General features: G+C 39.7%; 1 protein-coding gene across 5 annotated transcripts in view; it reads right to left on the minus strand.

The window, feature by feature from the left end:
• Positions 1-17,342, minus strand: part of chd7 (chromodomain helicase DNA binding protein 7) — a 94,062-nt gene that overhangs the window by 35,954 nt on the left and 40,766 nt on the right. For 4 of the 5 annotated variants that reach the window (XM_024273346.2, XM_024273349.2, XM_024273348.2 and 1 more), the window contains exons 5-9: positions 3,943-4,087; positions 2,538-2,669; positions 2,187-2,252; positions 1,229-1,284; positions 134-248 (exon numbers count right to left, since the gene is read on the minus strand). In XM_024273346.2, coding sequence (XP_024129114.1) covers positions 134-248; positions 1,229-1,284; positions 2,187-2,252; positions 2,538-2,669; positions 3,943-4,087 — 514 coding nt within the window. The remainder of the gene's footprint in view (positions 1-133; positions 249-1,228; positions 1,285-2,186; positions 2,253-2,537; positions 2,670-3,942; positions 4,088-17,342) is intronic. The other variant, XM_024273350.2, reaches the window with a different exon arrangement.

The raw sequence follows: 17,342 nt of genomic DNA on the forward strand, positions 1-17,342 counted from the left end.
CGAATTTCTAACAAACTACTGCTGTCCTACATTTTGGCTAAAAGCAGCATAATCAAAATTAAAAGACAAATGGGGAGCCTTTTACAATAGATCAAAAGATAATTGGAGTGGGACTTTAAAGGGTTGTACTTACCTCAGTAATGAAGTTGTTCAGTTGTTGTTTGGCTTTAAACCTTTTTATCTTCTGGTGAATTCTCTTATCCTTCTCCAGTTCCTCCAGCTCTGCCCAGCGACAGTGAAGGTATGAACTAAAAAAAAAAAAAACGGAAACACATTACAACATCAGTGCTTTCATACTTGTGGCAGACATTAACCTTTTGGGAAGAGAAGCAGGTCTAAACTTTAGTTTATAAAAGCCTAAAACTAAATGGATCAATGCATGAACACCAAAGAAATACTATGTTATATATTTTCAGGTATTGGCTCCCCAGTATAGTTTTGTGAATAGATAAATCATATCAAATCCATTGATCAACAAAATTGCTTAAAATTGAACCTTTTAATTTTTCATTTCCAAATTTCAAGGAGTATTAAAGTGACATTTGTGAATCAAAAGAACTGTTCACAACATTTTATTGGTCAAACAACTAATGTAGATTCAAATTAATTGTTTAAATATTGGCTAAGGTAGTTTTATCATCAAAAGGTTGTTTTCTATTGTTAGTTCTAAGAGTAGCAGCTGCTGCCAAACAATAAGACAATCTGCCCTTTTGTTGAAGTTTCATGCAGCTGCCGCCATGAGTAATGCTATATCTCTTCTAAAGACAATTTAAAACAGTTTAAAAACTATCAACCAAATGTCACAGTTTTGGAAAGAGTTCATTTTTTTCTCTCAATCAATAAGGCTTTTGCAATAAACATAGAAATATTTAGATCTCATTTGCTTTTTTAAACATGTTGTGGTTTTGAAATTTATACAAAATTCATCAACATGCAGGAATGTATTACCACTGAATCAAAAGAACGGAGTATTTAGAGATATGATGGAATGCAACTTAAGTATCCCAACATGTGCCCTTGAAAGGAAAAAGAATTTGTAGCACAAATAAGAGACACCTATTGAGTAAAAAAAGGCCTCAAGGGTCAATATACTTAGGTTTTCACATTCAAAGACCAATGGACACCCTGGTGTGCATGTGTGCTGAAAATGGGTCTAAAAAAGAGGAAGCCCTGCTGTGACAGACAAAAGAGCTGGAGAGGTTAAAAAAAGGGCCTAGATAGTACTCACAAGCCCTTGAACTTGACGTAGAACTCCTCCATCTCCACTTCCTCGCCTGACTCCAGCTGAAAAGGAGGGGAAATAATGTTCATAATCGCAGAAAACGCAGCAGCTGGTTCCTCAAAAGAAAAATGTCATTGTTACATGCTGACGACGGAGCCCGCGAGTCACTTCTCGCTCTGGTGTCAGTCAACGGTCCAAAGCTAAGAGAATACTTCACCCCGCTCCTGCAGCTGCTGGATTTACTAGTTTGACCGCTTTATACGAGTCCAATACAAACAGGAAAGTATTTGATGTTTTCGCTTTCAAACATTTGGCAGGTTTCACTGGAAAATCATTAACAGCTGGAACGTCACGTCCGTGCAGATTTAATCCGTTTGCTGTGTGATTTTTCACGTGAAATGACAAAAACCAAACAGTAGAAGCAGCGCAGCACACAACCTGCATCCGCCAACTACCACTACTACTGTAACGCCATGAATCATCAATCACACACGCGTACACACACTGCCTGAGGAAACACTAGCTTGGCGTCTGGCGCAGCGAGCGTTGTGGTTTGGCGAGGCGCCAAGCCTGGGGTCAGCTCTGAATGGAGCTGTGAGAAAAGGGGTGTGTATTTGTGTGGGTGCATGGAATTGGGGGGTAAACTCGCTGACAGCTGGCAAGCAAAGGAGAAATGGCTGGAGACTGTGTGCCATGTATGCGTTGGCTAATGACTGCGCTTTCTTTCGTTAAGGCGAATATAACAAGTCTTGGCCGATAGGCACAAAGAGCACCGAGCTCTCACACATCAGGAAATACAAGAACTCTTGTATCTGCTTAGCAAGTCAATGCGAGCCATCTTAGCCGTGTGTGTGCATGCGTCTCAGTGTGCATAATCTGCTTAGGCCAGCTGTGGAGCGGCTAATCAGATGACGTAAACGGTGACTCCATGCATCTCTTGGTGCACTGCATTGTGGAGCCTTACCTGCTTCTTGGAGGTGCGCAAGCCCATTATCTTCTCCACAACAGGACCCTCAACCTCACCAGCATCCTGAAAGAGAGCAGAGTTAGATCCCAGCTGAAGGAGGAAGCAAATCCCCTAAAGCTACCAAGAATTTTGTAAGCAAAAGGTGTTTTTTTTTAAGTTCTACAATCAACATTGCAGAAGGATCTTTATAAACCCCAACATCAAATCTATCGTCATGTAAAAAGATAGAAATGTACCACTTTTTGTATACACAAAAACAACACCCAACTTGACAATGATTCAACTCCAGCGTCTTCAACAACACTCGTGTAATCCATGTAAACCAATTATCAGAAACCCAAGCTTCACCTGCTGCTGCGATGAGGATGACGGAGATTTCGGTGTTGGTGAGTCATCTCCACTGTCATCATCCTCAGAGATCCTGAACTCCAAGTCTTCGGTGTACCTCTTCCTCTTCACCTGGCGGCTTGAACGACGCTTCTGAAAAAGAGGAAAATGACCAATGATTGAGTTTCTCATCAACACCAAACTCCTAATGTTCCTGAATTATAATAGCTTTTAAAATGAATATAGTAAATGGATTTACATTAAACAAAATTATAATATTAAATCAATGGTTTCCGCTAAATTGGCATTTACGATTTTAAGTATGTTTTTAACATGTTCTTGTAGCATTTTTCTGATGATGGAGAACATAAATAAACACAAATTAGGATTAAAACTGCATTTCTGGGTATTTCTTTATTTAAATTATTGTGAAGCAGACACAAAAATGCGTTTGGAAAAAGCTTCTAGCAGCGCTCTCTCCCGTTAACTTATAGCAGGGATAAATTCAACTCCAGGCCTTGAGGCCCGCATTCCTGCATGTTTTCAAATATACTCTTCTCTGACATGTTCTAATAGGCTGGACACTTCTGAACCAGGTAATCAGTCATGAGTATCCCTTGAATATCTGGAAATCATGCAGACACTGCGGGCCCTTGTATAGCATTTCACAACCCCAAGCTAACATTAACATAGCGAAACAACAGCATGCAATATCCGAGTGATCTATCCGTCCAGTTTTGAGCCAGATGAAGAAAATTAAGGCTCTACTTGTCTGCAAATGGATGCTTCAGAAATGGAGCAGAAAAGGTAGACTTTGGCACGTCCTTTTCTGTAGCTGTCATTAGTCTGAGCATTTTTCAAGCATCCTGTTTTCATCTGCTCCTGATCCAACGCAATTTGAATTAAGAAATACAAAAACAGTTTCAATCGTAAATTCTTTGATCTAGGTCATCTATTATGAGAAAATGCTACAAGAACATGTTCAAAACACAAATAAGACTGTATTCATTGGAGTGGGTCTTTAAAACAGATCAAAAGATGATTGGAGTGGGTCGTTAAAGTTTGATGCAAAGGTTTCCTGAGTTTGTAGAAAATGAAATCAAAGAGTTATGAATGTTAAAGTATACACAACATGCTATTTAGGGGAAAAGGATAACAGGAGCAGCAGCTGAAAAGTTGCTGACTGTAAAGAAGGTGAACTTGGCTCGGGGCCTATCTGCTTGCTCTATCAACAAGGCCAGCTTACAACACAAACATTAACTGGCTCTGTGCCCTCTGTTCCTGCAAGCTGTGACGCAGAGGAATCTGCAATGATTTTATGGTCCTTTCCTCTGCACTTTGTAAAACCATCACGCTGTTTACCTGTAACTTCATATATTCCGGAGGGGGTTGAAAAGCAAACAAGTAGACTCAGCTCGTCTTGTACCTGTACACCATCGTCCTCCTCTTCGTCAGCAGGGGAGGGAGGCGGGGACTTCACCTCCACTTCTTCACTGACGGATGACTCTCTCTTTCTCTTTGAATCCTTCTTAGCAGCACTAGCCCCACCCTCTGACTCCACCTTTTTACTGCTGGAGGAAGAAGAGAAAAAAGTTAGATCCACTGATTTAAAAAAAAAAAGTCAGAATAATGTATCACAGTGCTAATGTTTATAGCGTTACTTCTGCAACACCCCACCTAGCCTCATGTGTGAGTGTGTAAGTGTGTGTGTGCCAACTGTCCCACGGCAATTGCCATGTTTGATTTACCCATTTAGAAATCATTAGTGTGCCTCAGGCTCTGGCACACAGGGGGTTAATATGATGAAAGACTGCATGGAGGCACAGGGAGCAAGATGGAGAGATAGAGGCCTAGAGAGGAAGGGGGGGGGTGTCCAGGGAGACAGATATGGGTAGGGAGGGAGAGAGACAGGCAGACAGACAGACAGAGAGAGAGAGGCCCCACAGGGAGGAGGGGGGAGGCGCTCAGAGGCCCTCAGGCTTTTTCTAATCTCTGGCATGGAAAAGGAAAAAAAAGAGGAGCTGGCTCCATCTGCGAGTGTGTGTGCATTCACACCACAGAGGTGAGAGGACACTCAGCATCCCTCTTCTCTTGTCTGTACTCATAATGCCATTTGCACAGAGCACAAATGTGCATGATGAAGGTCTGGTGACGATGTACTGTCCATACACAACTCATTCAGATGGTATAGTTTTGTTTCCAGTGAACCCTCTCCACATAAAGCGATTCGTGGAGTAGATGGGTCCAGTTAAGTCAATGTGCAAACACAATCAAAGGTCATGCAGCCTGAAATTAAAAAATTCTGATGTGTGGCCTTTGACTGTATATATAGAACTGGGCTGGTTGACCCCCCCCTCACGTTCCAAACAGGAAGTACCTGCTGGCACCAAGAAGCCAAAATACCAGACTTCTATTGAGAAATAAACAGCTATTACTCAGTCATTATATTTTTCAGAATAACCATTTTTGCTCTGATACTGCTTTGTATTATAATCCTATTTGTTTTCTAGTTATAAACTGACCAATCAGATACCTCAGTAAAAGCATGTGGTGCCCGCTGGCCCCCACCTCGAACGTTTGATTGACACATTCTCTCGAGCCGCTTTCAGTGGAAGGGGCGTGGACTTCAAACAAGCTTACTCATGATTGGCGACTGTAGTTGCCATAGAAACCTGACTCAGACTGATTTGGCCCAATCACTGTCATCCGGCTTCAACATGGCGACATCCGTTTTGTGGAAAATGGCGACCGAGTTGGCTTCTTTCCACTAGAGCAGGAAGTGAGCCATTTTCTATGGATGACGTTATACCTGCTCAGCCAGTTATATACAGTTAATGTGTGTGGCCCAAATATGTGAACTTTGGTGAAGAATTTGAGTTGTGTCAATCAATTAGGAACGCAGCTTTAGCTCATGACGTGCTGATGATGTAATCAAGGGGTGGAGTCCAAAACTAACAATTTGATCGTTATTAACTTTATATTTTTCTTTTTTGTGTCTAGATAATAATAAAAAGTTCCTCTAATTTCCTTCTAGTTTTTATTTTTTCTCTCCTCAGATAAATGCGGGACAGCAAGTCACCAAGTTGAATCACAGAGAGACAGAAGTACTGCTGAAAGCAGACGTCATACAGAAGCATCTCCTGCAGTAGATGAAGAACCTCACCATACTGGGAGAGTCTTTGAAAGATCTCAGGAACCCAGACCTGAGACATGTTTACCTCTGCTTTTGTAGAGCTCTCCAAAATTAATCCTGATCTCCCAACTCATTCCACGTAGGGATGCAGCTGAAAACTTTGGACAGTAGCTCCTCCCACATACCATGAGAGATTGAGAACACCTTTTTAAGACAAGCGTCTAGCAGGAAATTTGACGCCACACGAGTTACATTTGGTGTGAATGCAGCACAACTCTAATGACAAAACATCCATAAGGCCCAACAAGTCCACAAAGTTATTTTGCAACTTTTTGATTATAATATATCAAATTAAAATAAACTGGTATTTTTTAAATAAAAACGGAAAAAAAAATGATACAATTTAAAATGTCGAATAATTTTAAAATACATCAATTACTTAAAAAACAGGTTGAAAGTTTTGAATAGTGTAATAAACACTTCACTCTATTTTAGCATATACACCATACAGGTAATCCATTTGACCTGATTTTTACACCAATGTGATTTTTACCAGCTGTCTCTACCTTTCTATGACTTATGTGACGGCAGAAATGTTTACGCCTTACTAAATCCACCATAGTCAATAAATAACACATAAAAGGGTAAAAGGCAAAATACTTTCAGTTAACAAGTATGCAGAATAGGCACATTTATTATTTCAAAATGTTTGTGACCCAAATGTAATGTTTATATTGTGTATAAGCATTGTTCTTAACAATCAAGTCACACACCTGAGTGTGAAATTTCTTCTCTGCATTTGACCTGTTCTCATGGTGAACCATTTAGCTGGTTGCTAAACCCTCCGATCCAAACATTGATGTGGAGCGTCTGTCAGGCAGGCACAGGGGCAAATTTGTCCCATTTGTGAAGTCTTTGGAATTCAGTTTTACATCTGAATGTAGAGCAATCTATAAATACATCATTTTATTTCATAAGGGAAACTCTGTGACTGCCTTAAAAATGAGCGAACAGGCTAATGCAAACATTCAGACCTAAATGCATGGACATTGATAGAAGTTAATGTAAACTGCTTGCATTTATAAAGCACTTTCAGGTCAACAACACTGGAAAGTGCTTCATATTCAGCAACGTCATGTGGGCATTACACACAGTGATTCTTGATTTTGGTCCATTTAGTAATTATTTTTTCCACACCAACACAGACATTTCTGGAAATAACATGTTAAGTGTTTTGCTAAAGGAGATAATGGCACATGCATTGTCAAAGGCTGTAGTCCAACTACCAACCATTTTCACTGGTGGATAAACTACTCTACCTCCTGAGCTACAGTCTGGCCTCTTAAGCATGTTTACATGCCATTAAGTTGCTTTGCAAGTTACCTCGCTTGAAAAGAGTATTCTCTTTTTCAACTTGAACTCTACACAGACTCCGCAGTTCCTCTTGGTCCCCAATTCTGTTTATATATAATGCTATGAATGATTTAATTTGAGTAAATTATTAAGCAAAAAGACTAAAGATTACTGTCTTGTTCACATAACCAAGATAGTCAACCTATAGACTTTATAAACTCTGAGTGAAAACTTCACTACATACAGATTCCTTTAACCTTTTGCTCATAATTTCTTTGAGTGAAACCTACATTAAAGTTTCCTGTACTATGAAGTTTAGCATCAACATCCGAGATAAAAAACAAAATCTAAAAGCAAAGTCAAAGTTAGTTAAGGTACATTCACACTCGCAAATCTGATTTGCTCCCATGTTCATTTTCTCAGGCAGCTAGCAGACTGCTTGGTGTGTATCATACAAAAAGATCCTGATCTGCTTTAGAGCGAACACCTCAACTCACTCACACACGTACCTTCGTGCATTTCACTTCAGTGTGAATGCAGAACAACTTTCCAAAGCACACCAAAGGGAGCAAATGATGTATGAGTAGCAAATCTGAGCCTGAATAAGCACAAATTAGAAGAAGGTGAACATTATGCTGTGGGTAAATGCACCATACAGGATAGTCAAAGAATTTGGGGAACTGGCAGATTTTATATTCTTGGTGCTTCTCATCATATCAGAGCTCGTTTCAGTCCATCTTAACCAAAAGTGAGCAACTGCCTGATTTGTCTGTGGGTTTGCCCGTGTCAGGCCCTGTTCTAATGGTGCCGTATGTGAAATAAACCAAACTAAATGTAAGTGTGCATGAACTTCCTGGATACATTTATTGCTATTAATTCCAATCATTCACATTTCCATGTGGCCATGTTTATAAAATACCATCAATTTTTAGTAAAACCAACAGAAGAAGCCATAAAATAAATTTGCTATGACAAATGTAATGAAAATGCCGTAAACTGCTCAAACTAGCATAGTATGACTTCACAGCAACAGCAGGCTACTCGTACCAAAAAAAAGTATATAGTGTAAAAGACTGAAATGGGGCAAACAAAGACAGATAAAGTTTCATGACAAACTGATTAACTGAATCAGACCTTCAAAGTCAAAATACCAGTTTACAGATATCCTTTAGAGTGCTGATGTTAATGACCCACTCTGATAAAAAAAATTATGTGTTGGAGTTTTTGTGGATTTTCTCTCATGATGGAGAACACTTTCAAATTAAATTAAGCTTATAATTGTGTTCTGAATATTTGTTTACTCAAATTGCTGTGAATCGGGGGCAGATGTAAAAATACTTTTGGAAAAAGCTTGTAGTTTGGATGTAGAAGCCATTAGCTCCCTGCTCTGCTCCATTCTGATACATCCACTTGTAGGCGACTAGATCTGTGCATGTCTTTGCTTTCCTCGCCTGAGCTGGCATCTAAACTGTATGGCTAGTAGTGCTGCCACAAACGATTATTTTAAAAGTCGACTAATCACCGATTATTTTTTACGATTAGTCGACTAATCGGGTCATACACAAGTGGATGTAAAACACACATCTTAAGCATAATTAGCTTTAAACTAACTAAAAACTAGATATATTCACATTAGCATTATCGTAGATAGAATGTAAGCTGAATTTGGTTGCAAAAGATGCTGGTGACAATGGCTGAAGATGCCGATATCCTGCTAAAATATTAGTTAAAGGCCAAATTAGCCTAAAAAAAACGTAGATTAGCCAAAACAGCTAGCATATATCTGAAATACTAGCTAAACTCCAAAATGGCCTGAATAAAAAAAACAACAAAAAAGCTTAAGTTAGCCAAAACAGCTAGCATGTAGCTTAAAAAATAGCTAAACACAAAAATAGCCTAAAAAACGAAAAAAGCTTGAATTAGCCAAAACAGCAAACATGTTGCTTAAATATTAGCTAAATTGCAAAACAGCCTAAAACATCTTTAAAAAGCCTGTTAGCAAAAACAGCTAGCATGTAGCTAAAATTAAAACTCCAAAATAGCCTAAAAACTGTAATAAATGCCAAAATAGTCCAAGAAGCTAGCAGAATATCATAATAACTTTCAATTTTACTAAATTCTGACTCCATATAATATAAAATAACGACTAATCGACTATTAAATTAGTCATCGACTATTTTAATAGTCGATTAGTCGTCGATTAGTCGACTAATCGTGGCAGCCCTAATGACTAGATAGCTCCGATATTGCCCACTTTTTTTGTTGCCCTGGTAATGTTAAGTTGGGTTTGCGAGGGGCAGTAAGCTAGCAAGAGAGCGTGAATACAGTAGGATGTCGGGAAGCGGGGGTGGGCTTAGTCCCACGCACAACTCTAAGGCAAATTTCTTTCAAGTGCTGCTGTTCTGCAGAAAATATGTCCTAGAAAACGACAGACCCCTGGGAATGCTTTCCAAATAGATCCAAAGATGATCGGAGTGAAAATTAAAATATATTTAAAATACATAAGAAATTATTAAAACTTTCAACAGTTTGAAACAGTCGCAAGCATATAGTTTTTGTGGTCCAAAAGTGTGTTTGCATTGCCCTCTGCAGAACTGTAAGCCTGCATTTCTCTCTCCTGCACTGTGCGCCTCCCTCCCTCCTGCTCACTACCCTCTCCTCCATCTCTCACCCCCCTATGTCCCTGGGGCCCTCTCCTTTCATCCTCACGCCAAGAGCAATCACCATCTCCGTGGTAACGGCTGGTCATGTGACCTGCACCTGTTCCTCTGGCTGGTCGCCACACGCTGAAGCCATCTGGCCCCACACACACACACGCACACACACACATTTCTCCCACTTGGCTTCTTTCTTCCCCCTCTTCCTCTAGCATCTTCATGGCCTCACTTCTCAACTGCATCATCACCTCTCTGCAGCTCTTCCTGCTCAGTCCATCTCTTCTCATCAAAGAAAATAGCTGCTTTAGTGGATAAACAAAATTGTATAGCAGTGTGAGATAACGTCAACGTTCAACCCTTTTTAATAAATTATAGGTATACTCTTTCTTCAAAACAAATGTGGATGCTTCAAAATTCAGACTGGATCTGAACATAAAATAAAGAATGACCTGCACATGGGGAAAAAAGTCCCCATGCATCAGCAATATAACTCCTGCTGAAAAAGAAAAAGTAAACGCTAATGGGGTAGGTCTTCTGAAGCACACTTTTCAGCTACTTCATCTTCCTTACTAGTGGCTCTACTGAATCGGATTCATTCATAGGTGTATATTTTTAAAGACTTTTAAAAATAGGAGGTAAAACAACTAATTCTGACTGAAACATAACAAACCTGACTGAGAATAAAGTTACTTCTTATTGTATGTTAGCCAAAACCTGCTCCACTGTTCCAAGAAACAAAATGATCAAATAAAAAATAAAAATAAAAACACTACAGAAATACAAAAAGCTAAGAAGCCAGCCTTCATAAAAGTTCCTGATGGACAGATGGAATGCAACTTAACTGAGTTTTCATCTCAATGGCCATTTCCACTAAGGCTATGACATTTCAGAATCCTTGTTTTAAAAAAAAGGCCAATCTAAGGAGCTATGTGATCTCTACTTGTCCAATAAAATACAATTAAATTTGATAAAAATCAGCCCTAAAACACAGGTTTCAGATAATACCAGTATTTTCTGTACTACAGGGCACACTGGATTAGAAGGCAACGAATTATAATTTTTTGTCATTCATGAGGCAACCCAATTGTAAGGTGCAATAAGCGCGACAAAATATTTAGAGGCAATGTAAGACCGTCCATCAGTCAGACTTGAACTGTGTTCACAGTAACTCTAGAGTGCTGTCCGAATCTACAATTCAGACATGCCCTAGAAATTTCCCAGAAGACTTTGCCCAAAACCAGTGTGCATTGATGCTCACTATATGAGCGAATACAGACCACAATGTGGAGGGTTGGAACAATTTCTGCAAAAAATGTTCAAACCTAATTTTTTAGTAAATAATCCACATTTTTCATAATCAGAACACAGTGGATTGATAAATAGACGCAAAATGTTCATATTGATTAGATTTTTACTTTGTGAAATTGGTGACATCATATCCACCACTTAGGGGGAAAAAAAGCATTCTAGCGTACCTTGTTACAAACAAGTTCTAGATTATGTCCGAATTGCTTTAAAAATCCAGGGCACTTTATAATCCTGCATTATATAGTTTTTTTAGTAGTTAGGAATTTGGGTTGGAAATTCAAAAATAGCCGAGACCTAGGTACATTATAAGTGTTAACTGCGTTAGCATATTTACACCTGTAACTCCCACGCTTGCTTGAAACACAAAGACAGACTGAAGACACTAAAACAAACATTACTGTAACTACACTTATACCCAACCTTGTTAGTGACATGTAAAAAAATTAATAAATAAAACAGTCTGACACAGCTACACATTAGCTGGATTAGCTTATTTACGATAACATTTAACCTGGTTTGCAACTTGCATAACAAAATCTTAAAAAAAACAAAAACATTTTGACAGACCGCGATGTAGTGTCTTTTTTTATATAAAGCCTTTAAGTGCACGTTGTGGAGTAGAAAATTCTGTAAATATAATTGCAGAGAAGAATGTTTTAAAACCAGTATCTCTTTATTTCTTTGTCAAAATTTAAATGAATGGGGCCCAGTTTGCTTGTTAAAAAAGCCCCCTAGTGGTAAACACAGTAAACTGCTCTGGCTCCACTTGTTTCAAACCAAGCCTCAAAGAAGAGGTGCAATTTCCTCCATGAAGGGGAGGAACAGGAGGGAAATATGGAGAGCGACAGAGACAAGATAACGGCAAAACCAAGAGGGGTGGGGTGTCAGGAACACCTGCTGCTCTGATGAGTCATTACACTGAACCCCATAAGCAACCCTCACAACCCCTCCCACGCTCAATAAAAGAAAAACACAAGGGCCCAGAAGGCATCACACGGGCAGATCTGTGTGATCAGAAAGTGCTGTATTTGCACACATGTTTGCAAACGTGCACAAAGCATGGTGCCTGCCCGCATGCATGCATGCATGTCTGTCTTTGTGTGTACTGGCAAACAAATACCACACGCGCACGCACACACACACACTCTCACGGGAAAGGGTGTGGCAACTGAGAGCAGCGTTATTTATAGATGGACTTCCTCTGAGGGAGGTAAAGAGAGAAAGAGGGAGAGCGTGATAAGACGGCGAAGGAAAAGTAGGATGGGGAGAGATGGCAAGGTCAAAGGAGAGGAGTGAGCAGACTGGACAAGTAAAATCACCTAATACTCTGTGGACTGCCCACACACAAGGTCCAGAGGAGCTGAACCAGCGGTAAAGAAGGTATAAGTGTTCAAGTCCTGACTTTTCATTAAGTGTGAGCACACAGACTGTATTTGCCATTGAGGAACTGTTTGAGGGATCATTGTCTACCCTCTAACCTTGGCCAAAACAAACTCACTTCCTGCCTTAATTCTGAACAGCAACTGATTAAAACAAAAACAAGGTCTGGTCAGGGTGATTTAAACAACAGTATTTGTGTACAGATATATTCCACAATTTAAACTCACTAAAGCATTATGATGAAAATAGCTGGGTCTTTTAAGTAAAAAATGTAACAGACAAGGGAAATCTGCATTTTCAAATTGTGCTCAAGTGTTTAGCACTTTAGAATAAACCTGTTGGTGTGAAAAGTGTTGCTGCCCTTAGAGATTCTGAATAAACCTAAAAAATATAACAAGGCGCACCTTCCGACAGTACCAAAAACCTGTGAGTAATTGAGAGAAAAACCCACAAAGCAGCCTTTGCTAAAATGTTTTAACAGCGCAGCATAACATCCTGGTTACACTGATAAAGCAAAGCTTTTAGACGGCATCGTGGTTTACTTGTTCATAAAAGAGAAGCAAATACACAGATCAAAGGGAAAAAACCACTGCTGTATGGTATGGGCTACAAGACAAAGACTAAAAAGCTTGGGTGGTAATTTGTCCTCCCACTGATTGAAATCAGTAGTGAGCTACCTTAAACATGTAATGGAACACCGACTACATCCTGAAAAATGTTCTTCTGAACAAGTAAGGGCATAATCACACCAGGGTGGTTTGGTCCAGATGAAAGTCCTAAATAATCTTGATGGGGCTGGTGTAACAAACAAACTTTGGTTAGAGTTAAAAAGGACACCATTTACTTGCAAGTGAACTCTGGCGTGGTTCAAGCAGTACAAATGCAGGCCAACTACCCAACGTTTAAAAGACTAAAACAGAAACATAAATTCCTGTATACAAAATGTACAAAAAGCAAAGCAATAAGAAGAGGACCACTGTTGTTCTTGCTTTTTTATTCTACAATGATGCAATGACACGCTAGCGGTCTACACCACGCATGCGCTGTGAAAACAAACCACTCAGTGGAAGCAAGGCTCAACGGAGAAGAAACGCTGACCAGAATTAACTGGTCCGTTCCATTCTACTCCTCCTGTACCGGACTAAACATTGGAAACGAGGCTAAACTTTCTAAATGTTTTATCTGTAACAGTGGAATAATAGTCAGAAGATGATTCACGGATAACTTTGCTGGCTTTTCCCCCATTTCCTGCTTAGGGGTTGTGTAACCCTTGTGCTATCCTAGGCGTGTTTACATTAAGTGGGGTCACCTGGACCCCACAAGACAACAAGCTGAACTTTTTTTTACAAGGATTTTTTATCTTCACTGGTGTCCGTGGTAGACATAAATCCTGTCCATCTTTGTCATAAGAGGGATCAAACATCAATGTAAGGGTGGGGTCATCTGGACCCCATAAAAGAGCACAAGGGTTAAAGCTTTATTGTCTCCAAACAAAGCTATTATTTAACTACAAAATCAGTTATTATCTTTACTTAATCAATTCACAAAAATAGGAATACACATGACATTTCATCTTGAATAGATAATAGACTCAATATATGCACGCTTCACTACCGTTACTGTATTTTGCTTCATGAAACATACGAGGAACTGAATAAGAGTCTAGTGTATTAGCGCGACACAGAACCAATTATTAAGATAACCATACCATAAAGAACATGCCAACAAGTCAAATGACTAAATCGATTGATATCTTAATCCTTTCGCTTTGGAACAACTACACCAAGCCCAAAGCTCACGCTTCTGTGTTGCTGTCTGTAGCGAATACATCTACAATGCCCTCTAGCTGTTGTTAGTGGGAAAATAAACAAAAGCTTATTTTAATTTTTTAAAAGACCCATTCCTTTTTCTGTGTGTGTGCGTGTTTATTAATGTTCTTGTAGCATTTTCTTCATGATGGGGACGTATATAAAATAATTAAAGATTAAAACAGCGTTTCTGAGGCAAATGAAAACCCATGGTTTGCTAAAGCACAAGTTTGCCATGAGGGTCAAGTCTCTCTTCTTTTCTCTACTACAATTTTAAATCCTCCACTTGCATACAAATAGATTCATGTACGTCTTCGTTTTCCTCATGCAGACTCCCACTAGGATCAAAACTGTAAGGCTGCATAGCTCCAACAATGCAAGCCATTTTCTTGCTACTCTAATGTTAGCTTGGGTTTGCGAGGAGCTGTAAGCTAACAGGAGATGCTGTAAACAAAGGTAACCTGGATTTTAAAGTGGCCTAACAGTTCCGCCCTCAACCCAAAAGGAGAACTTCTAATAAGTTATTGCTGACATGCAGAAAATTTGTCTTAAAAAAGCAACACAGGCTTTTTGATTTAGGCTAAAAACCACATAATGCTAATTAAAAGAGAAGTGGAAACAATTTTACTATAGAAAATAATATTGTTTGAGTGGTGTTTTTCGTATATATGTTGCACCTGAGTATAAGTTGTATCCTTGGCGGAAATGTGCAAAAGAAAATGAGACTTGGGCCAAATATGAATTCTTCCCCTACCCCTACGGCTTCTCCCTGCCCCTCCAACTGTAGGAGCATTTGAAAGGGCATTTTTTTGTTTTAGCAAGAGCTTTTTAAAGTTATAAACCAACGTTATGCATTTCCGAGCGCTAGCAGCTCCGAGCTAACGGAGCTGACTGCCGACGATTGATGACATCATCGAGTGGGAGTACCGTTTGAATTTGAAGACACTATTTTTTCATAACTCTGTTTGGAGGGCTAAACGTAGGGGTAGGGAGAAGCCTTAGGGGTACGGAAAAAACTCAGATTCAGCCTTATACTCCTGAGAAATATGGAATTTTAAAAATGAAAATCATTTAGTTTTAGACTTGATTAAAAATGTTTGATGTCACTAAAAACTCAGTAAAACAGACTATTATGCACAGAATAATTTTACTTTTTTTGAAGATTAAAAACTGACTGATTTCTTCTCAGCTGACAAAACTCCTGCACAAATCAAACTTGTTGCTGAGTTTTGCATTTGAAAGACAGAACTAAGGAGGAAGTTGGAGTGCAAAAACAGATGAAAGGATGGACTCTTAAACTTCAGGAAGAGGTGGGTTTAAAGGGAGGGGAAAGAAGAAGAGAGAATTTTAGATGATGGTTGAAGGATAGTGCACGGCCACCATTTTAGAGTTGCAGTGAATGGCCAGCAGCCATTATTATGCTAAATTAACCTGGAAGCTCCAGGCTGCCACTCAAGATGGAGGAAAGCCCGACAACAGATAAGAGCCAGTTTAGTTTACCAACACACACTGATCAGAGAATGGACTCCCCACCCCCATGTTTCCCCTGCCCTCACACACACAGTTGTGGCTTTGGAGTGGTCAGCAGCGTGGCCCTCATTATCATTAGACGCCATTTTCTGCCACAAAGACTACCAATGAATGACCCCTCCCCCCCAAGAAACACACGCACACACAAAACACAAGCCCCATCTTTCCACAAACCCCAGATTCTTTTAAAGTAGCTGGCGCACGAACACCCGGCGCAGCCTCCCCCAGCGCTGACCCCCCGCCCACTGCTGCTCCTTCCTCTGGATAAAAGGGGCCGAGAGGAAAGATGAGAGATTCAAGGACAGTGGACTGGAGTGAGATAGGGGGCCGTGCTGACACATTCCTCCGCCCGATCGAGTTTCCACCTACACAACAACGCGACACACGTGCCTTTCATACACAAACGCCCTTTTTCAAAACTCCTCTGCTTTTGACTGAGTGTCAGAACAAAGTGAAAACACATCAATGTCAGAAAAGGAAACAAGCTACAGGTTTGAGAACCAAAGAACTGTAAGTGTGCTGGCCTGAAAGGTGGAAAGGCGATAAGGAAGAGAGGAAAAGTGTAAGGAGGAGCTCGGATAAGACTGGAGAGCAAAAAGTAAACAATGACCTTAAGGTGACTGATTACAACTGATAAGAACTTCATTTGAGGGATCAATATCATTGTATGTGTATTGGGTGTTTTTAACATGTCCTTGTGGCATTTTTCTACTGATGGAGGACATACAAAAAAAATTAAGCTTGAAATTTCATTACTGAGTGTTTTGTTATTCAAATTGCGACAAATCAGGAGCAAACAAAATGCTTGTGTAATCTACATATAGAACAGTAAATATGTAAACAATATCATTAAAGTTGAGCTTAATTATTTAATTTAAATCGATCTATATAGCCCAATTTCAGAAAAAAATGGCCTCTTTGGGCTTCATGCTGGTCATTGAACAGAAGCAGAAGGTTGGTCATAAAATATAAACAATAGCTAATTGTTAAACTAAACAGACTAAATAAAACTGGTTATCCCCATCCTTAAACACTCTGTCCCAGTAAGGGAAAAAAAACAGATTAAGGAAAAAAATGTGGAAGATTTAAAAAAAAAAACAAAAAAAAACCTTACACTGAATTTTCAGTCTTTGGCGGGGCTAACAAGGTCCAGCAGATGTTACCAGTGCAGGATCTAATCCTTGACTGTGTACAAAGAACTGGACTGAGCGAGTGAGAAAATGCCTTACTTCTGGTAACAACAAATTAAGTTAATTTAGTCGTAATTTTTCAGCAATGTACCTGTCGCAATGTTGAAACCAGACAAGCCGGGACTGATCCGTCTGTCTAAAGCCTCGTTTTCAGTGAGCTGTCCAGTACGATACGGCCCGGTCTTCTGAGGATTTCCATTGTAAATTAGAGCCATTAAACAACACCGAACCGTACCTCTTGGGGTTCGCATCGGTAGTAGGTCTTTTGAAAAGTGGAACAAAACGGTTGGGGGGTAGTCGCTGTAGCCACCCTTTGATTGTCAGAAAGTGATGACGACATTAGAAATCGCAAATACGGTGCTCATTTAAGCTAACGTTTCCAACGTTTGTAAGCATTCAGGTTTTTGCGGTTTCCTGTGTTCTCTTTTGTTCACGAGTCTATGTTGAAAATGCCTGCAAACAACAGC

Source organism: Oryzias melastigma, linkage group LG17, assembly GCF_002922805.2.
Source record: "Oryzias melastigma strain HK-1 linkage group LG17, ASM292280v2, whole genome shotgun sequence".
In the NCBI taxonomy this organism is placed as follows: Eukaryota; Metazoa; Chordata; class Actinopteri; order Beloniformes; family Adrianichthyidae; genus Oryzias; species Oryzias melastigma.